General features: G+C 36.8%; 2 protein-coding genes across 2 annotated transcripts in view; one reads left to right on the top strand and one right to left on the bottom strand.

The window, feature by feature from the left end:
* NLK (nemo like kinase) overlaps positions 1-9,751 on the top strand; it is a 129,967-nt gene extending 120,216 nt beyond the window's left edge. The window contains exons 9-11 of the mRNA XM_016119155.2: positions 5,023-5,221; positions 6,161-6,254; positions 7,943-9,751. Of these exons, the coding sequence (XP_015974641.1) occupies positions 5,023-5,221; positions 6,161-6,254; positions 7,943-7,997 (348 nt within the window). The 3' untranslated portion in view covers positions 7,998-9,751. The remainder of the gene's footprint in view (positions 1-5,022; positions 5,222-6,160; positions 6,255-7,942) is intronic.
* LOC118603909 lies at positions 278-22,343 on the bottom strand. The gene is made up of 2 exons (XM_036223310.1): positions 22,037-22,343; positions 278-3,858 (listed from the first exon to the last, which is right to left on the bottom strand). Exons 1-2 carry the CDS (start codon positions 22,326-22,328, stop codon positions 3,725-3,727), a joined length of 426 nt encoding a protein of 141 aa, XP_036079203.1. The 5' UTR covers positions 22,329-22,343; the 3' UTR covers positions 278-3,724.
* Positions 22,344-22,386: the final 43 nt, after the last annotated feature.

Here is a 22,386-nt window from a genome sequence, read left to right as displayed (position 1 = left end):
AGTCGAGGTGAAGAGAGATAAGGAACTATACCATCCTTTTTTTATCTCAATATATGTAAAAGGAGCTTGGCAAGTTAAATCAGGAGAAAAAAATTTTAACATTATTTGAAAAATCATTTACTTTTTCAGTTGTTGAAATAGTAGCTTTTCCAAATGCCATTTCTAGTCTTAATTCTTCTCGGACAAAATTCAGCTCTTCATTTAGTCATTCATTCAAAGGATATTTCTTATTCACGTCTGTGCCAATAATTATTGTCAAAGAAGACTCACAAATGGAAGCAGTTAGAAAAAATTTTACTTGCCAAGAATGCAAGGAAGTCACCAAATACAAAAAAGAACAGGTATTGAAAGGGGAAAGTACCCACAAAATTATCATTAAGTTTACATTGGTCTGTTTTTGAAGAGAAAACAGCAACTGTCTCATGTGATTATCAAATCCACAAAGGTCAGAACTATCTTGAGACATTAGCATAACAAAAATTAGGAATAAAAATGTTTGGTTAGAGAGTCTAGGTTTGTGAGAAATAGTAAAGGTTTTAGTATTTGGGGGACCAGAACCATTCAGAGTGATCAAGTTATTTTTGTTACACTCAGGGTACAAAGTAGATTTTTGTTTGGTGTTAATTTTTGTTTTCCTTTTGTTTGTTCACTTTAATGTTAGTGATAGGAAAGCAAGACAAAGTGGAGGTTCTTGATTCCACAGTCCCTCCTGCAGTCAAGTTCCTGCCATTAAGGACAGTTCCAACCACATAACTTGCCCAATGAGCTAGTGATTTAGTGTCATTAGTTTGATATATTTTTTTTATTTGGCAATTTTATCTGCATAGCTAACAGGAGATTTTGCTTAATACATAAAGACCTTTTGTATGGTTAACAAAACTAGAGCAACAAACTTCAGCCTCCAGAGGTAATTTCTGTCTGCCCATAGAGGGTTTTGTAAAGGCCCTGAGGTTAAAATTTACTTATATTTGTCAGAAATACCTTATTCTCTTTATTAGTTCTACTAGATTAGGAACCAAGAACCATGTGATTCACTGGTACTAGGTTTTACTTACAATACTTACAGCTGTAAGGTATCCTTTTCCTCAGAGGTTCCATGTTTATTAATGCTCCTGACCTGCCAGGAGCTCATAGTCTTTACAACTCTGAGGCTGGACTGTCTTAAGCCACTGTGTAACATTTAACCGTTTTTATCATTGTCTTATAGAACAAGGCCAATAAATATGTTATTTTTTTACAGAATTATTATTTTTAAATTGGTCTGATGCTTTATTTGTTTATGATTGATATTAAGGATTCTTTTTCTTTCCAGTTCTGAGGGTTCAGTTAGAAATAGATGACATTTTAAAGGAGTTTTATTTTGGTTTTAACCTGTCGAGTGTTAGTGATATATTAAGAAGAAATTATTTTAAAATAGTCATTAAAAATAGAACAATAACCATAATTAAGTCAATTCATTTAGTCTGTTTAGTCTATAGTAGTTAATTAATTCTCATTTTGTTGATCTTGGGTTAGGCAGCCTATTGCCACATGTCTGCTCCTGCACTGAAACGTTCCTGGACATCCTGACTCGGTTACTTGGTTCAGTCTTAAGAGGTGGTTATCTGAGGTGATGATATCCATTATACCCATGAATTATACCATGAAGACAATTGTCAAGAGTACATGATAACACAGTCCTTCACTGAGGTCCTTGTTATATTTCTTATGAAAGATTCAATTCTTGATTTTCAGCTTGGTAACAGGAGCCTTTAGGCAAATATAAGAAAAAGGCAGAAACCAGCAGTGGAGGATAAGATTAAGGGATCCTGGTTCTTTTATTATAATATCAACAATATTGGAAAGAATGAGGTATAATAAATAATCAATTTATAAAGCTGTAATTAACTATTACCTCAAAATAGTAAAGATGATAAACAAATCTCCAGAGACCTTAATTTATCTAAAAGCAATATTTTTAAAGCACAACAATAATTATTAGGAATTTAGACAAAATTATTCATTATTTTACCTTAACAAACAAAAATGTTATCTTGCATACACATCTTCCTACTGTCACACAATCCTTTACATTCTGTAAAAAAAAATTTGTGTACCTTAAACCAAAGGTATTTATTTTCATATATTTTTTGACTGTTTATTGATAGCTATTCTATAAGAGCCTAAGTATATTAAAATTATGTTATACAGGTGTCCAAAGACTCTATTAACTCAAATTAATATTAGTAAAGTCTTATGTTAACCAAGAATCAGAAGATTAAAATTTGAGTTGACACATTAAGTCCCTATGATTTATAGCATTCTAAAACCTAATTTCTTTTTAGAAACACATTACCTTTTATCATTCATTCTAATTTAGTTGAACACGTAATTTTTGAAATTCCATAATCTTAGTGTGATATTATAAGTTTATCTAACCTACAAAACCAGTAGGAAAAAAAATTACATTCAAAATGCTTAGGCTTTTTGTAAGAAAACAAACCCAAAACTTGTATAAACTAGGATATTTTGCTAACATTATTTGTACTTGGAGGTAAAATTGGGAAGAAAACATGTTTTAAAATTTTTATAATAGACTGATTTTTCCAAAGAGTCATCTTGCATAAGAATGTCACATGACCTCGTTCTTATAGAATTATGTGTTTTGTTTCATACTGTGTAACCTAGTAATCAAGAATATTATTTTAACAGGTAAAGCTTTTATTAATCTGATTTACAACTTTACCAAGAAAAAAAATTTTAAAGAGCCAACATATTAAATAGATAAGGAAGAATAATATTTTTTCCATTTCTTTTTACATGTCTTTAATGCGTTAATTTGTTTCTAAAAGCCAGTTGGAATGGGAGTTAGCTCCATTTTAAGAGATCTCATAATATGATGTTTTAACTCCCTTCAGAAGTATACAAAGTACATCAATTTGTTTACTTAGAAATATTTTATTTTTATAAAATGGAAAATTTTCTCAAATTATTCAAAACTAGAAGAGCCAATATTGATAAAGCAACAAAATCTAGAATAGAAATAAGTATCCATATCTATTACAAATGTGATCAATTAAAGAAACAAGATATGTACAATATGTAATTAAAATACATAGGACATACTTAAGCACCATTAGGTCTTTCAAAAGAACACCTTTACTGAAAATCTGAGTAATTTTGTAATTTCTTTCTCTATTTAGCAGGACAGTTATTTCTTTTCAGTGTTCATACCCTTTGCCAAATGACAGCCTCCTTTCTTTAGCCTTGTTTCAGAAGTCGTAAAGAGACTTTAATTTGTCTAGAGAAATGAAAGTTGATTATTACGTGCTACGAATTTGATTTATTTTTTATTTAAAGGCTTCTCTTAAGTAACACACTTTAGAAGACCCCCCCCCCATATTGACACACAGAGATCATACAAACACATCTATCAGTAGTTGGGAAAACACCAAAATCCTTTCAGTGCTGCACTCTCAAATTTCAGGAAATAACAGAATCCTCAGACAAAAAAGACTAAGAGCGAAACCAGATTCCAGCTGCTGATGGCAGCTGATAAGGACCTAATTGCTGACATTTGCCACCTGACAAAAATGACTTAATGGTGAGATGATAAAATTAAAACCCAGATTCAATCCTTGCTGCCACCAAGTGTGGACATGATCAGCCAGACGTGATCTTGCTCAATCGGAAACAGAAATCGACTTGGCCAAGAGCCAGATTTAGTGTGCAAAAGCCAAAGAGCTTAGTCCCACAGATGAGACCAGCCAGAGACGCTGAGGATGAGGGGCCCACTTCTGGTCAGGGTGCATTGTCGGCCAGCTTGTTTCTTTTGGTTCTGACAGTAGTCCTTCGTCCTGGTGGCACCTTCAGGAATAGCTGCATTTAGGAAAAAAGAATTATTTTACATGCTAAGAGTACCAGTGAATCAGACTTTAGCTTGACCACCAAATACAAAACATGGCAGGTGGCAAAAGGAACATAACCAAGGTTGTCAAGTTTAGTTTGTCCATGGCAGATAAACAGCAGCTTTCCTTTGTGGTTATCATGCCCTGAAAGGTCATGACATGCCTTTTAACATCACCATGGTAAAAAAATCAGAAGTAAAAGTGTTTTTAGGAAATCCAGGTTTATGGGACGTAATTAACATTTTATTATTTAGGGGACTAGAACCAGTCAGGATGACCTGGCTATTTTTTTGGTTTAATTGAGTACAAAGTGGTTTTTTTTTTTTTAAATCACGTTATATGAAATGCTTGATCATATTGAAAGCAGGGCAAAGTGTCAGTTTTGTTCTATGAGACCATCCATATATCCTTTAAAATTCACTTTCCCTCAATAGTACTTAATGTCCACTGAGCTAAAAGGAGGGACATTTTTTCTTTCTTTTTTGAATGTAGGAATAAGTTTAAAAGTTTATAGTTTATCAGCCCGAAACTAGTATATTAAGTATTCTGATCTGAAGTGTCAGAAATCCACAGGCGGCTGATATTCAGACTGAGCTGGATATTTAAACATGGCATTTAGACTGTTATCTGCTGCCTAACTCCAGCAGCTGTCAGATAGGCTTTTGCCCAAAGTTGATTTGGTATTCTAAGAACATAAAAGTTTCAAGCAGCTTTATAAAATTGCCACTGTGATCACATCTCTTCTAAATGCCGAGACATATTTAGAAACTATAACTGTTATTTAAAATGTAAACTTACCCCCTCTGAAGCATTACATATTTAAATGTCATGATATTTGTCATATTTGACCCTTCATCCATTTATTTCAAGGTAGGAACTGTTCAGGATCTTAGCAGAAAGTCATTTCTGAATGCTTTGTTGTATGTGATGGCTTATTATAATAGTAGTTTCTTGTCCTAAATCATATACTCCTTCTGCTGCTACATTACTCACCTTTAAATTCACTTACCCCATCTTTACACATGATGTACCATATAAGTTGCATAAAATAGTCACTGTGTCTTGTGAAAGAACCTGCATAGACAATCATGTTTATCTATAGTATTGATGTGCTGGTCTCTGAATTTTATTTCAGTCCAAAAGAATATCCGCTAAGGATGCCTTAGCTCATCCCTACCTAGATGAAGGGCGACTACGATATCACACATGTATGTGTAAATGTTGCTTTTCCACCTCTACTGGAAGAGTTTATACCAGTGACTTTGAGCCCATCACCAATCCAAAATTTGATGACACTTTTGAGAAGAACCTCAGTTCTGTTCGACAGGTTAAAGGTGAGTTGGGGTTTTGTTTTTGTTATTGTTATTGTTTTTGGCCTTCGGCCATCAGGATGACTAGTAACATTTTTCATTTTGTGGCCATGTAAAGCTGAGATCTGGATGATGACCAAAGCTCCTTTGTCTCTTTATTTTACAACTTTGTATATAGCTGTTTGTTCAGGACATATATGCCAAGAAAGCTTTGTGTGTTATAAAACACTAATTTAATATTATATCCAGAGGAAGGTCAGGCAAAAGAATGAATATTTTGTTTTTGTTTTCAAAGCTGGCTTATTTAATGAGTGTGACTCAATATATTTAATATGTATTCACTCATTGTAATTTATTTGTTGAATGAAACATTGTGAACTTCTTTTTTGTATAACACCTAATGTTTTAAAAAAGATATACATCCACTGAAGGAACAAGTCTTTAGATGATAACGAGAAGAGAATTTCTGCTAGTTGACTCATAAAATCTCCTGACACAATCTCCTATTAGGGTGGGATGGTAGTTAATGACATCCAAAATTCTGAATGATTTTTGTGTCTGCTTTAGGACATTTTGGAAGAGAGAGTAGTCCCCATAGTAAACAGCCCAACTGAGGTTTTTTAAGTGATTTTCAAGAAGGTGGTAATTACTAGCAATTTAGAAGGGTTCACTCATAATGCCAACCCTGTAGAGTCATTCTCAAATTTATAGACCATTTTACTCTTAATGATGGGAATTCCAACCCATGGAATGCCACTTCAGAGGTTTTTGCCTATGTTTAGCAGCAACTGCCATTTTGGTTTCAGGAAAGTTCTGCTGGATTCTGCCTAATAGATGACATGTGTTTGATTTAACTAAACCAGTAGGAAATGCCATTCTAGTGCTGGCTAGAGTTAGCTGAGAATCCACGGTTCCCAGACCTGCAAATTGGCATGCTTGGTACGATGTTTGTTTTCTCCACAGAAATTATTCACCAGTTCATTCTGGAACAGCAGAAAGGAAACAGAGTGCCTCTCTGCATCAACCCTCAGTCTGCTGCTTTTAAGAGCTTTATTAGGTAACTATGTGTATGTACTTTTAACTTTCTCGTTAGAATTAAAATGCCATTTGGTTATTCAGCATACTTCTGTTTTTATTTAGATAACATAGATAAGAAGTCCAACAGAAAGTTTCTGTTATGAGCTTTGGCTTTAGTCAAAAACATATTAAAAAGTAACCATTAGTTTTACACTGATGCCAATTCACTGTGTTTGCATCAGCATTTTTTCCCCATTTGACCACTGTGCTGCCTGATCATGTACTTGGGGATCCTCCTACAGCAAGCAACAGTGTGACAGCCGCTCTCCTGGAGTCAGACATGGTCATCTGGACTCCCACTACCATCCACATTATAATAATAATTGCAAGAAAGAAAATTATTTTTTATATGTAGACTGCTTGATATGTCCTATTTACAAAGAAGCCAATAGGCTTATCAGTTAAAGAGCTATAAACCTACTTTGAAATCTAGCAAGCATCATTCTCTTTGTCCTTTCCTTCTCAGTCTTTTTCTCTAACTCCTTGTATCAGTCAAGGTCCAGTTGGGAGAAGGAAACCACACTCAGTAAAATTTAGTAAGAAACAATAAGTAGGAAAAAATAGTTAACTACTAAGGCACGAAAGAGAATTCAGAAAGGTCTCAAAGTTGCAAATGTGGAAAATGTGTATTCCCTCTAAACTGAGGGAGAGTGAACAAGGAAGAGGCCCCTCTACTCAAGGCTAATAAGATTTGGAACTCTTTGAAGAGGATAAGGCTGCCACAGGAACATACAGTGTGAGAGTGGAAAAGAAACTTTTCAAAAGTGGGGACAGAATTGGTCCATCAAAGAGGTCTGCTGAGTTGCAAAGAAATTTGCCAGAATGTTTAGGTAGACCAAAGCTGGACCTTCCACAGCAAAAAAACAAGCACACCAGAACCAAGAAAGACAGCTGCTTCCTAATGCTATGGGCTTACAGAGCTCTTCTAGCGCCCTCTAGCGACAAAGGCTAACATCAAACCATGTGGCAAAGGAGGAATGTGAACAGGGATCACATTTGGATCTGAGAAGCCACACTCTCCTTTCTCCTTTCTCCCCCACCTACCTTTCTGTCTACTTTTTCCATCTCCCTGCTTCTCTTTCCCTTCCCCTCACTTCCATTTTAATTGGACTTTAATTTGTGGTATTGAAGTTGATTGAATTTATTGAACCCAAATCAAGATTTTTTGTTTAGAATTTTTAAATCAGGAGGAATTTCATTTCTTCCATGCATATTTCAGTAGAAAGAAGGAATTGTGTTGCACTTTTACTTCTCTGTGATTTAAAATTACTTTGTTTTAATATTTTCCCCTAAGTGTTAGTGGCCCAGCCAGGTGTTTTAATGCCCTTTTGGGGGCAAATTACTCATTATCCTGGACCCCAGGGAAACAAAATGGTTGCACACACACCGTCATGTTTATAAGTTAGTTGGCAACATTAGACAGCCATGTGATATGTTGTTTTCAAGGCCATGTATTAGCCACTGGTACCATGGGAGTCTTGAAATGTCACTATAGATATAGATCCTTAAACAATTTGGAACAAATGCAACTTTAAAGAAGTTAAGAAACAAATAAAAATCCAGAAATGGACTTTATAATTTTTTTAAAAGGAAAACAGGCAGCAGTGAATTGCCCTTTGCCCTTTGTGGTGTTTCAGCTGATTTCACCATGTCTCCATTTTTTTCTAGTTCCACTGTTGCTCAGCCATCTGAGATGCCCCCATCTCCTCTAGTGTGGGAGTGACGGTGGAAGATAACGTACTACTGAAGATGTAATGTAGCTTTCCACTGGAGTCTGGGATTTGCAATTCTGGAGGTTAATCATGCTTGTACTGTAATTTTACTAATGAAGTTTTAAATTAACAACCACTACTTGTATGATATGAATAATATTTAGAAATGTTACTAGACTTTTAATCTTGTAAAGTGGTTGTGCTTTTAGAAGAAAAATATTTTACCCAGAGTTGCACATGTTTTATGAATTTAGTGCAGCTGTTATGGCTCACCTCAGAACAAAAGAGAATTGAACCAAATTTGGGAGTTTGGGGTTTTGTGGGGTTTTTTTGTTTTGTTTTTCTTTTTTAAAATGAAGTGAGATTGTTCACAAACACACGCGCACACACACACACACACACACACACAGTCATACATTTTGATATTTGAGCCATTCCTGAAAATTATGGGTTTTCTAAAACGGAAGAATCTAGAAACCTTGCCTGCCTGCGACCAATCATGGAGCCACGTGAGCCGACCGTGGCTGCACCTGGGGGGGGCGGGGGGAGGGGCATGCCACCTAATGATCAAGCCCTATAATTAGCTTCTCATTAGAGCCGTGACGGTGATGTGTGCTGTCTAAAATCCAATGTTGTGGGTAGAGAGAATGAGTTTGTGACTAGGAGAGACTAAACTTCTGTTTTCCTTACCCAGTATAAATATATATATATATATTTAATCTATTTTTATTAGAAGTTTTTCTGCTCTTTCTTACATAAAAGAACCCCAAGCATGCATCTTTCATGTATGTAAATAATTCATTTCTGGGCTAATTTCAAAAGAATCCCAACATTGCTGTATAGAGAGAGAACTAGCTTGCACATTTTAGGTCTGTGAAATTTTGTGAGACTTTTCCTGCACTGGACAATAAAAATAAATAAAAGACAAAAACAAATTTAAAAAGTTTTAAAGCCACAAAAAAAAAAAGGCACATAGGGAATTATGTCAAATGTGTTTGTGTCCTTAGGCAAAGCTGTGGGAGTCTTGAAATGTCACAGTAGTAAATAACTTATTACTTTTTGACAAATTCTTTTTTCTGTTGGAACACTGAATTCTTCTGTGCATATGTATATATGAATACAAACTGAAGGCCTCTACCTCCTGGAGTTATACAACTTGGCTTGTTTACCTCCACATGCTGATGATGACTATTTTTTTTTTTAAGTTCAATGTGGAGACTTGAAACTTGAATGTCCCTTCCAACTTTTATATTAAAATAAAAAGACAAGAAAATCGAAGATCATTTTTCACCTGTACAAGGAATACTAATGGATCGTCTTAAAATTGGTCTAGGAAAAAACCTTGGTGTGTGTTATGGACAATTAACTGTTAAAGTTATTGTAAGTTATCTGTATTTAGCAGAGTATTTTTCATCTTGAGTGATCTGAGCTGAATTTGAAGACTATTAATAAGTTATGTTTGGAAGTTTTAACTTCAATGAAGTAATTATTTGCTGTGAAAGAAACAAACGTTGAATTACTAAACAAAGATGGTGCAATATCTTTGTTTTTTTTTTATGAGGCTCCTGAGAATCAACCCAACTGAAGCATTTCAATTCACTTGAATGAGAAACGTGTTTAGTATCAAAAGAGCCCAAGAAGACACTGGTGTGAAAGGTACAATCTCAGAGGTTGGTCAATTACCGTGGCACACTTACTGGTCACTTTGTACAATGTAGATTTGAAGTACAGTGGTGAAAACATTAAATGTGACATTTGAAAAAGATGCGTCAATCAGTTTTATTTCAATTCCTTTGTTTTCTCTTCAGTACAGCCTGTATCCTGAACTTGCAAAATTTTGAGACATTTCCTATTTATATTTCCATTTAGATCTATGAGGAAATTAGATGTGCTTTAAAAAAAAAAAAGATCTTCCCAGAAACATTAGCTTGCCAAAAACATATTGAAACTTACAATATCAAAGACATTGTGAGTTAAATATATACAATTTGTAAGTCTACCTAGTGGTTTTTTGAGCAAAGAATCCTATTTTCATATGAAATCAAACTCTATTAAATAAACAGGAACTGCTCCGAATGAGGCAGACTGCCTAGGGGATTTGATCTCTTTCCCCTCTTCCTTTCTGCTTCCTGCTTCTTGCAGCCCAAAGGTACTTCCAGCTAAGGAAGATGTCCCAGCTGGGTGGTGGTGTACGTACTTAAGACCTGACACCAGACTTCCTAACTTCGGAATACTTTTCCAGAAGCTGGATAAACCAACATTACTCTTGGGTTTGTAGATGGCATGTACTTTTCCATTTCTTTTATTGGTTTAGCATAATGAATGGATTTTTTTTCCTGAGATAGGGTGACTTGACTGTTCTAACTCATCTGCATTAATACAAATACACATATTATTCAGCACATTTTTGAATACCTACTAAGTGCAAGAATTACTTATAAGAAAGCTTCATTAATATTAAAAATATTAAATAAGAAAAGTAGTTATTATCACTTACAAGAAAGCATTATGAACTGCACATATAATACTTTGCAACTAAAGTTCTCCACAGATAAATGTTAGAAAAAATATATTGACCTGTTCCCATTGGAACCTGCTCAGCTAACCAAGGAATCTGTGCCTTATTTTTTTTATTTAAAATTGTTGATAATTGCAAAAATGTGGAATTTGTATAGCCAGTGGAGTCGGCATGGATAAGTTAGGGCTATAATCAGCTGCATTTTGTTTGCAGTTTAAAAACCCAGAAGATGACTCATAAAGTTTGTAATTTTTTTCCTCCATGAAATGTCATTTAAAATATTTTTTAATCGAAATAAAAATGTCAAAGAATAGAATGTAAAATTTGCATGAATTATGAAATTAAGGTAGCTTTCTGGGGGTGGTGTTTCCTACTATGCCCTAGTAACATCTCAATATATTAGTAAATGGATACTTTTAGAGTCTTCCCTGCAGTACTTGACTTTCAACCTCTCCTATATGCCTATTAGAAATTTCCACATGGGTATCTTATAGGCACCTCAGCTATATCAAAAATGAAATAAATGTTTCACCCTACAATTTTATTACTATTAGATCATTCTTACTTTACTGGCCCCATTTTTTTTCCCCCTTTCCTAGACCAGCAAAATATCTGAGGCTTAACTAGCTAGGGACACTCTGAGCATCTCAGGAGGAATTGTGGAAGGGAAAGGAATTGTGTGTTCACCTGGGGGCAAAGGGGACAGAGTTGTGAGCCAACCCAGGCTGTAGCTCCCTCTCTTCACACTGGGGTAGGACCTGTGCCGGGGTGGTACTCTTGACAACACAGCACCAGGTTTTTCTTTTTTTGGCAGGTGAGATGGAAGAGAAAGACTCAAGCTGCGATACTCCATCTGCTCCCTACGCCTCAATACTGTTCCTGGGCTTCCCTGTCCACCCAACTACATAACAAATCAGAGTCCTCCTCACTCCCATCTTAACTTCAGAATTCATGCACATTATGCATTCCATTCTTTAATATACTTTTAATGTTTTAACAACACACCATAAAGGGGGGTAAAAAAGTAAAATTTTTTTAGTTAATGAGTTAGATGCTATTAAATCTTGTTTTCCATTTTGGAAATCAGGGCTGAATTAACTGAATTTAACATCTAGTTTCTCCTTTCCCAGGTTTAAAATAATTCGAGAATCAAACACATTAAGTAGTAACATTTTCCCCTACACTTTTAAGTAACTTTCATCAATGAGTGAACAATGCCTAGATACTTGGAAAAAGAGGTAAATTCTTTTTTAAGGTTTCTGTTGGTAGAATTTTTAACAAGTGGACCTTCTCACTAAGAGGTCAGTCAGAATTTATGTGAGGTAGCAGACCTCAAAGGTCTCTGATCCAGTAGTCAGTCTCCTGTTCTCTCAGGGGAATACTCATCGGAGACCTCTTAGTAAAGAAAGATAGGTTTATTTAAATTTTTATTTTGATAATACTAATTTTCACAGCTCATCCTCACAGCCAGTTTATCTATCTAATTCTTGATTGCAGCAATCATGCTGTAGTTTTTAAAAATGAACAGCTTTGCCTTAGAGTTTTTGAGAATGCTTATCCTTGAGAAGAAAAGTCTTGTAAAGACAATATTGTGATTTCCTTTTAAAAAACTATATACATATATGTAGTTCCTTTGGTGTGTGTTGGTAATTCACATGGTACAATCTACAAAAAGCATAGTGTAAAGGAAATCGTTCTTAAAGGTGCAAACCACTATTTCTAGTTACTGTGTATCATTCCAGAGATACTCACTCTACATAATTAAGCTTATGTATTTTTATAGAAATGATAGTATAATTTGTACATTGTCCTGCATCTTGCCTTTTCCATTTGATATGCAGAAGATCATTTCACATGAAGACACAGTTTTAATTTGAGCCATAATTTTTTATTAGGAATGTGAACAATGAATAACTTGAATTCATTACCCTTTATCCATGTTTTTATCCTTTGTCGTGACATTTTTCTCCATGAAAGCAAATAATTCAAGGTAAAACCAACTAACCAGCTTTCCCCAGGTAAGCCATTGCTCGCATGTGTAGTAGTACATGTTTTAAAAATTCTTTATTACAAATTTCATTAAAAGTGTTCAAACCGTATTTTTTAAACTTTTTTCCATCCCACTAAACACACTGAAAAAAAAAATGAAAGGCATTTAGGTGTACAAATTTCCTCACTTTTGTCAGATTCAGATGTAGCCCTATCTATTCATTTGTATGCCTTTTTTCACACCATACTGTTTTCCCAATTTTTTTTTTTTAAAGCCTACAGCACCTCGTATTTCTAGTTATTCTCCCATCCAAGTACTAACCAGGCCTGACCATGCTTAGCTTCAGACAAGATTAGGCGTGTTCAGGGTGGCATGGCCATAGACTGTTCTCCAAATTTTATATTCAGTAGTCGTTCAGTTATTTTACTAACAGGGGCCTGAAAAGTTAACGTCTTTACATCATCATATATATGGCAAAAAGACCATAGAATGACAAAAACATTAATATATTCTTTCATCTATTAAAAATCAGGTTAAGCTGAGTTTTTTAACCAGCTGTTTTCATATGTCTTTTTCAGTACAGCAAAAAACATTTGAACTCTTATTTCCAGCAATATAGATGATTAGACATGCCACACACACAAAAAAAATTTATTAAACACCTAGGAATTCTTGATGAACTATACCAAACGTTAAAATAAATCACTGAACTTAGGCCTTTTGAGCCATGCTACTCTTGCTCAGGCCCGCTTCCACTTCTGGAAGTGTACTTTTCCTTCTATAAAACTTTTCTACTGTTAAAAAAAAAAAAAAAAAATCACTACACTTACAGAAAAAGGGAGTTCTTTAAGGACCAAAACTGAAGAGCACTGGAGCCATCACTTCCCTAAGGCTATTTGCCAATTGGTAAAAATAACTGCTAACACTAATAGCTAATGTTCATCGACTGATTACTATATGCCAAGCTCTGCTCTAAGTACTTTAAAATATTAATTTCACAACAACTGTATAATGTGGGTACTGTTGTTAGCTCCACATTTCAGAGGAAGAAACTGAGGCTCAAAAAACAAGTTTGAACCTTGGCTAGTAACGACTACATGGGAGACAGGACACATGACCTTGGTAAGATATAAAATTAAAAGGTAGACTTTAAACCACAAGTTTGCCTTTCTGTGTCATTAGAATTCAGATTTATGCTACCATCAAGGCCTCAGAAACCAAGATATTAAAGTGGCCTTCAGTTGATAGTGTCCTTGGGTGCCTAGCAAAAGCAAACACAAATTCTCTTTGGTGGTTGCTCCATAACTGGGGCCTCAGAGGATTCCAGTAAATAAAGCCCACCCAAATAAATATGAGCTCATGACCCAAAATGATAAAATACAAGATCATAAGCCACTATACATACATAAGAGACAATTACAAACCATGTACTTCATATACTGGAAGAATTGGATGCAGAATACAAAATAATTATGCTTTAAAATATTTAGAAAAATAAAGGTATCAAAAAGCCAAGCAAGGAATAAGTCATTGAAATCTGACCGGGCAAATTTGAAAAATAAGCAACTTACACAAATGAAAAACAAAGTTCTTGAAAGTAAAAATAAAATGGATACATTAAATAGATTGAACACAGCTGAAGAAAACAAGTAAACCAAAACTCGTAAAAATTAAAGTATACATTACCTAGCATACAGCAGAAATAAATGCGTAGAAAATAATAAATGATACTAAGAGACTGGGGGATAGGGTGGAAAAGAGTGAATCTATATAAAATTGGAGTTCCAAGAGAGGCAATATTAAATAATAGCTGAAAATTTTCTAAATTCGATCACAGGAATCATTGGATATAGGAAACATAATAAATAGTAAGCAGGATAGATAACATGTTATAGCAAAACTTCAGAAGGACAAAGGAGGTCTTAAATGCGACAAAGAAAAAACTGATTGCCTAAAAAGAATGACATTGAAACTTCTCAGCAGGAAGAATTGAAAGTAAAAAACGAAAGAAAGAATGATAGTCGAAGTTTTGAGAGGAAATAAGTGTTAATCTAGAATTATAAACTCGTTTAGTGCAAAAACATAAAGAAGATATTTTCAGAAAACAAATTTAGTTCACGATCAACAGATCTTCACTAAAGGCAATTCTAAAGGATGTACTTCAAGAAGAATAAAAAGGATAACTAAAAGCAGGTCTCCAATGCAAGAATGGTGAACAAAGAAATCGATAAACATGGAGAAAACTAAGCAAACACAGACTGCATAGAACAATAATAATGTCTAATTGGGAGGGGGACAAAATAAACAGGCATTTAAACTGGGATACACGGACCCTTGGGGACAAGGGAAAACTCTCCAGGAGGTTCATAGGCACATGTTTTTAAGAGAGTCAACTTCAATATGTTTTCTGCCATCCCCATTCTCCAGGGGGTCCTTTCCACCACCTCCTTCACAATCATCATTCTCCCCCTTTACAAAAAACATATTTCTTACGCATCTTAATGCAGTGTCCCTGTGTGTAAAAACTTCTTGAGTTGCCAAGTGAAGGAACAATTTGAAATAGTTTTTTATTCATGAAGACCTCACCTCTTTCATCTCAATATTGTGAATACATCAATCCTGACAGAGAAACCCTTGAAAGTAAAAGCAAAGATAGCATTTGGAAGAAATATTGAGGTTGGCAGTATTTTATTTCACTTGAGCAACAAATTCATGGCACAACTCTGACTCTTAAAATTCAGAAGTGAGATTTATTTTTTTTTTTCATGGAAACAAAACGAAGGCAAACTTTTCCTGTGGGAAATTAGTTTTGACTGCTTGGTTTGCCAATGAGAACTTTCCAATTAGTTTGTTTATATGGTAGTCAATTATCCATAATTAGAATTTGTTGGAATCTGTAGCTACAAAGTTATAACTAAAATACATTTGAAGCAAAAAATTATCAAAAAGTACAAGTGTTGGGGAGAATGTGAGAAATTGGAACCTTTGTGCATTGGTAATGAAAATGTAAAATGGCGCAGCTGCTATGAAAAAGTGGCGGTTCCTCAAAAAAATTTAGAATTACTCTTTAATCTAGCAATTTCATTTCTGGGTGTATACACAAAAGAATGGAAACCAAGGACTCATATTTGTGCACCAGTGTTCATAGAGGCATTATTCACAATAGCCAAAAAGTGGAAACAACTCAAATGTCCATTGATAGATGAATGGATAAACAAAATGTGGTTTATCCATACAAAGAATTATTGTCCAGGTTTAAAAAGGAAGGAAATGATGATACATAATACATGGATGTAACTTGAAAACATTATGCTATGTGAAATAAGGCAGATATAAAAGGACAAGTACCATATGATTCTATTTATATGACGTACCTAGAATAGTCAAATTCATAGAGATAGAAAGTAGAATAGTGGTTACCAGGAGCTGGGGGCCAAAGGAATGGGAGGGAATGGGGAGTTTTTTAATGAGCATAGAATTTCAGTCTGAGATGATAAAAAAGTTCTGGAGATGGATGGTGGTGATAGTCGCACAACAATGTGAATGTACTTAATGCTCCTGAACTGTACACTTAGAATGTTTAAAGTGGTGAATTTTATATTATGTATATTTTATCACAATTAAATATATATATATAAATGTAAGGGTTTATTTCTGGATTCTCAATTCTCTTCCATTGTAATATGTCTGTTACTACACTGTGTTAATTACTGTAGCTTTGCAGTAAGTTTTGAAATAAGAAGTATGAGTCCTCCAACTTTTGTTCTTTTTCAAGATTATTTTGGCTCTTCTGAGTCCCTTGCATTTCCATATGGATTTTAGAATCAACATGTTAATTTCTGCAAAAAGGCCAGCTGATTTTGATAGGGATTGCATTGAACATAAAGGAATTTGGAGAACAATGCAATTTTAACAATATTAAATCTTTGGATCTATGAACATGGGAATTCTCTCCATTTATTTAGGTCTTTTATTTCTTTCAATGTTTTGTAGTTTTTAGGATACAAGTCTTACATTTCCTTTCTTAAATTCTCAGTAATTATTTTTGATGAGTTGTTTTAATTTCATATTCAGATTGTTTATTGCTAATATATAAAAATACAATTGATTTTGTATGTTGGTATTTATCCCACAATGTGGCTGAACTTGTTGATTAGTTCTAATAGTTTTTTAATATATTACCCTCAGAATTTTATAATAAGGTTTAACATCCTCTGGAAAACACTGTACTAAAAAATTTATATAAAGCTTTTCTATTTTTTCCTGAGGGTAAAAGGGATAGTGAAAAGTTTCCAGTTCTGTTAAAATAAACATCAATGATAGCATTTAATAAGAAAACCTTTTTGTGTGTTTGTATTTCAAGGGCAGTTAGGCTTGGCCAAAAACTGTTTTGAAAGATGTTAAACCTGTCAAAAAGTGGAAAGAAATAGTATAATGAAAACCCAAATACCCTTCACATAGATTCACCAGGTTTAAACATTTATCACATTTGCTTTATTAGTCTATGTAACAAATATGTGTGTATAAATATACATAATGTATATTTATGTATACAAATACATGTGCTTTATTTTTGCTAAAACATTATGAAACTTCACCACTAATGTTTCTCCTAAAAACAAGGACATTATCCTACATAACTACAATTCCATTATCATACTTAAGAAATTTAACATGGGTACATTACGGAATACATAGGACATGTTCAAATATCTCCAGTTATCCTCCAAAATTTTATTTGTAGCTATTTTTTAAAATTCAAAATCTAGCTAAGGATCATGTCTTGCATTTGATTATGTCTTGTTAGCACCCTTTAATATAGGAGAATCTCTCTGCCTTTCCTTTCATGCCACTTGGCATTTATGAAAGTACATGCCAATTGTCATGTAAGATGTCCTACAAAGCTTTAGATTTTTCTGATTGTTTCTTTGTGATTAGATTCAAGTTGGAAAGACTGTTAATACAGGTGATGTGATATCCATCAGATAAGCAGGCATAAATGTTTGACCTATTTTTGGTGATACTAAGTTTGGTCATTTGATTAAAGTTTGATTGCCAGATCTCTCCATTGTAAAGGTGCCTTTTCCCTTTGTAATTAATAAGTAATCTATGGAGAGATATTTAGAGGCCACGTTGTATTCCTCAACAAACTCACCTAGTGCCATCTATTAATGATCTTTGCCTCAATTATTTATTATGTTAGTGGTTAGAAAATAGTGATTTCCTCATTCTATCATTCCTTCTACACTTGGCATTTTCTTTTCACCCTAAACAGGTTCAGCTATATAGTGAAGGGTTCATCAAAATTTCTCTGAGTATACCTTTCATGAAGGTTCTGAAACTGCCCCTAAAGGAAGCTGTGGCAAAGACTCATGGACCACGGCAATCTCTCCTTCCCTAGTACTAGGCTAGACTACATTCCCAGACCCCCTGGTAGTAAGATGTGGGCATGTATCCAATGGAATGTGATTGCAAGGGATGTGTGTCGCTTCCAGGCCCAGGCCTTAGGATGGTGAATGCACTCCCTCCATGCTTTCTTTCCACGTACTAATTAGAACCCATGGTCATGTGGCCTTGACTTTGAAGGTGACAATGCCTTAGAGCAGAGGATCAGAAAACAATAACCACCACAGGTCAAATCAGGCCCAATATCTGTTTTTGTAAATAAACTTTATTGGAACATGGCCATGCTCACTCATGTACATGTTGTCTATAGCTGCTTTCACACAATAAATGGCAGCATTGAGTATTTTGGACAGGGATTGGCCCGCAAAGCCTAAAATATTTATTGTCTGGTCATTTATAGTAAAAGTTTGCCAACCCCTGCTCTAGTATATAGTAGTATATAGTAGTCACTCCTTAAGTGAGAACTGTTAACTCTTTGGTTAATAGACCCCTTTATTTCCATCACCAAATATATTTAGATACATTTATCTTTTTAAAAACACCGACCCTAATACCTCCAGTTCTTTCCTTTTTTAGCTGCAAAACTTCTGGAAACACATGATCTAGTATACAAATTCCAATGTCTTGCTTCCAGCCTTCCTCTACCAGTCCACTTTGCACATGAATGAATCTTTCTAAAACACTACTGTAATTCCAAAGTGTCTTCCTCAAGATCTCCCACTGTCTCCCTAATGCCCCATATCAAATCTATTGGCTCTTAACTTTCCAGACCCAGTAGCAGACCTCTCCTCCCCAAATCAAATTTAGCTCCACCCCTACCTGACAACCAGAGCTGGGACATAAGATACTTCAGGCACAAAACTTAGGTTGGCATCAGAAAACTAAGTAATCAAGATATTATTTTAATGCAATATTTTTTAAAGTCAAAATTAATGCAAAAAGACCTATGAACAACAAAATATCCAAATTTTAAAGTCTTTCAGAATTAACCTCCACCTGTTCTGTCCCTCCACCCAAGTTCACAGGTTCTTTGACATGAAAAGATGGTAGTCACTCAAGACAGCTGACCAGTTGTCCTCTGCCTCAGTGAAACCCATAGATCTCAAGATCATTCTCACTCTCCCACAGAGCTAATGAATATATATTTTGGCTTTAAGGTATGAAGCTATCTGCTGATTGTGGAGCCACAGCAACTTTCCAGGTCTTATCATTTTCCATTAGCAGCACAAACTCTTGAAATTTGATATATCTCCATCTTGCCATTGGTTGGCTGTTCTTACACTCAGGATTCCCTTTACAATTTCACTGCATAGCAGGTGGTCTGTGTGTGACAAAGGAGTCTCATATTTAGTTAACAACTTTGTGTTAGTCAAATAAAGATACCAAAGACACAGTCTTCGCTGTCAAGGAACCTATAGTCTAGCAGGAAGGGTACTCAGATCAGAGTTGCTCACAGAGAAAGGAATGTCAGAGAAGAGGTTCAGGCCAATCAGAGGAGGTAGCCTTCAGCTGAGCCTTAAAGTATTTTAAAGAATGGGAGAGGTGGGCAGGAGTGGGGGGAGAAGGGTGGGTGTAATTAAGGAGAGAGAAAAGTGAAACACAAGCAAAGAGAAGAATAAAAAGCTTTTTGTATAGTTGCTGCCAAAGAGAAAAGCTGAGGGTCTAGCATGGGCCTTCTCTGAGCATTTTGTATTTGGGCTTACAATGCTAGAGTTCCATTTCCACCACCATGGGGCCCATTATTTGGCTAATGGTATTTGTCTCATCACAAAACAAATAATTTTCAAAAGGTGCTAAGTGTTGCCTCTCCCTCATTCTTTCACTCAACCAGGTTGGGCAGGAACCTGCTAATTAGCCATGTCTTCCAAAGCAAAGAGGGCTATTTGCCTTCTATCACTTACCTGACCTCAAACTAAGACAGCAGCTGGACAGATTTTTTTTGACTAGAGACTTCCAGTGAAAGTATTCGGCCTTGAAAATCTTTATCTACAAATAACGAACTTGGCTGGGTAGAATGTTTTTTTTGTTTTTTTTGTTTTTTTTTTTTGAGGAACAGTCACATTAACAGCTGTACACTTACCACGTTCTCGAGGCAAATTCCACCTTAGAGACCCCACACTCCCTCCCGGCAGCAAGAAGTTATAGTCACAGGGTATAGCTTAAAAGATGCTACTGTATCCTGAAAGCCATCCTTGGGGACAGGGGGGCACATGCTGTTGCCGGGACCCTCCGGAGTATAGCTATATACAGAATGCTCCAGCCTGCCTCCAAGAGGCCCTGGGGATGACAGAACTTTGTGTTCTGACAATGTTCAGCCACCCATGATGTTCATCCTTGACTCGAGGCACCAGAAGGAACCTCCACCTCTTTCTCCTGCTGTGCTCTCCTTCCACCCTTCTCTGATTGTCCTCCCTAGTAAACACTCCTCCTCCCTAGAGCCTAAATCCTTCTAGTGTGGAGCTAACGAAGCTCTCCGCACCCTCAGCTTTTACCTCCCACAGTAGTTGACACCTGGCTCCCCCGTCCCTCAAGGTCTCGGCTTCATAGCTTTCTCCAGTGCAGAGTGTTCATTTTCTCACACTCCACAAGTTCAGGGTCAGGAAGTGGCGTCACCGGCCTCCCTGCTTCCTACGGCCACATGCACCCATTTCCCCTCTGTGGTCTGAGCCATACCAAAGCTCATGCCTACCTTCATCCTGGTTACTTCCCTTACACGCTGAAGACTTTGGCAATTGGCTCACAGTCTTCTCTCCACCTGACTGACACCACCATCCTGGGCGGCCTTTGCAGTCAATCTGTCCCATACCCTGAGCCCTCTGTCCCTTGACTTCCTCTCCAAAGACCTTCCTCTCCACTCCAATTTAGCCACACCTTCAATGGACAGAACCTCTTCCTGACACCAGGAACTCAGACATCATACTCCCTTATCATAATTTCCCATCCTGGCCCATTCATCCAGTTATTAGCAAGGCTTCCTCAGCCTCAAATCCATTCACCCTTCCACTTCTCTCTACCAGCCCTTTTGGCCTCATGTCTTTCACTATCTATCCAGCTTGACCTGCTTGTTCCATCTCCACTCATTCAGCTCTTCGAAATCACCACTGTCTTTCTGAACCCCAAACTGGATGAGTCCAACAGCCATTTTCTGAACAGATCCCACAGTGGAGTAAAGGACACAGCTTAGGCGATTGGGGCCTCCAGATCAATGGTAACCCACCTCAGCTGGGCCCTCTATACTGCCAACAAGTTCTCTGTCCTCGTCCCATGGGGCCCATGTTGGGGAGCACAGAGTTCCTCTGGCCTAACCCCAATCCTTCCATTCTTTCCAGCTCCTTGGGGTCCTGGAGCCACATTTCTTTCTTCCTCCTGCATGGGCAACCTCTCCCCAACAGCATCTAAACAGATGAAAGTACTCTAGTCTCTCTAACTTGAAAAATAAATTAGCCCTCTCTTGAACGCATTTCCCTCCAGCTGCTGCCCCATGTCTGCCCCCCCCCCCCCGCCCCCGGCTTCACAACCAGATATTTACACTTTCTGCCTCCATCTCCCTACTTCCTTACACCTGGTGGTGCTGGCATCTGGCTCCTGCCTCCACCACACCACAACTGCTCTCACAGGACCACCAGCGGGGACTATCCAGTGTTGCTCTGACACAGCTGACCCTCCGTCTGTCCCTGCATTTCTGTGACATCGCACTCCTGTTGTCCACCTGCATCTCATTTCCCGCCTCCCAAGAACCGTGAGGTTGAAGCTCCTCGACTCTCTTATAGGCCCTCTGCTCTCAGAACTTCAACTCCCATCAAAACGCTAATGCCTCACAGAGCTGCATCTCCAGCAGGTTCATCCAAATGCCTCCTAGAATTCACTCAGATGCTGCAAAAACTACTTAATGTCAACATGGTCAGAGCCAAGTTACCTTCCCTTCGACTCACTCCTTTTTGTCCCTCTTCTCGGCGAATGGCAGCCCCATCCAGAGCAGACCTGGGTCCAGCATATAAAAACCGATATTTGTTGAATGAATAAATGAATCTTTGTTCCTCCCTCATTCTTCACAGCCAGTCACAAAAACCTGTCCATTTTACCTCTGCTTTTTTTCTTTTTTTTTTTTTAATTGAGGCTGGCTGCCTCCTACTCACCTTTGGAAAGGCTTCCAAGACCCCTCAACTCTGGCGAGACAGGGATCTTGCCCGGTGTTCCCACAGCCCATGACTGCGGTGCCACAGCCCGGATCACAATGCACTGTCCAGTCGGCCCTGGTCTGTGACATCCCCACAGCACTGGGAGCGCCATCTCTAAAAGCGCCCACCGCCAAGCACACAGGAGGCGCTCGAAGAGAGTGAGTGAAAGGAGCACTGAGTGAACGGGCCACACGGGGGAGCCCGCGGGCGGGCCTAGCGCCCACAGACAGGCCGGCGCTAACCTCCCCATGACACGCGATGCTCCTGGCGGCCAATGGAAACAACGCGCGCTGCAGAGAGTCCCGCCT

Source organism: Rousettus aegyptiacus, unplaced genomic scaffold (genome assembly GCF_014176215.1).
Source record: "Rousettus aegyptiacus isolate mRouAeg1 unplaced genomic scaffold, mRouAeg1.p scaffold_m13_p_6, whole genome shotgun sequence".
NCBI lineage: Eukaryota > Metazoa > Chordata > Mammalia > Chiroptera > Pteropodidae > Rousettus > Rousettus aegyptiacus.
Note: the sequence above shows the minus strand (reverse complement) of the source record. Positions and strands in the feature narration are given on the sequence as shown.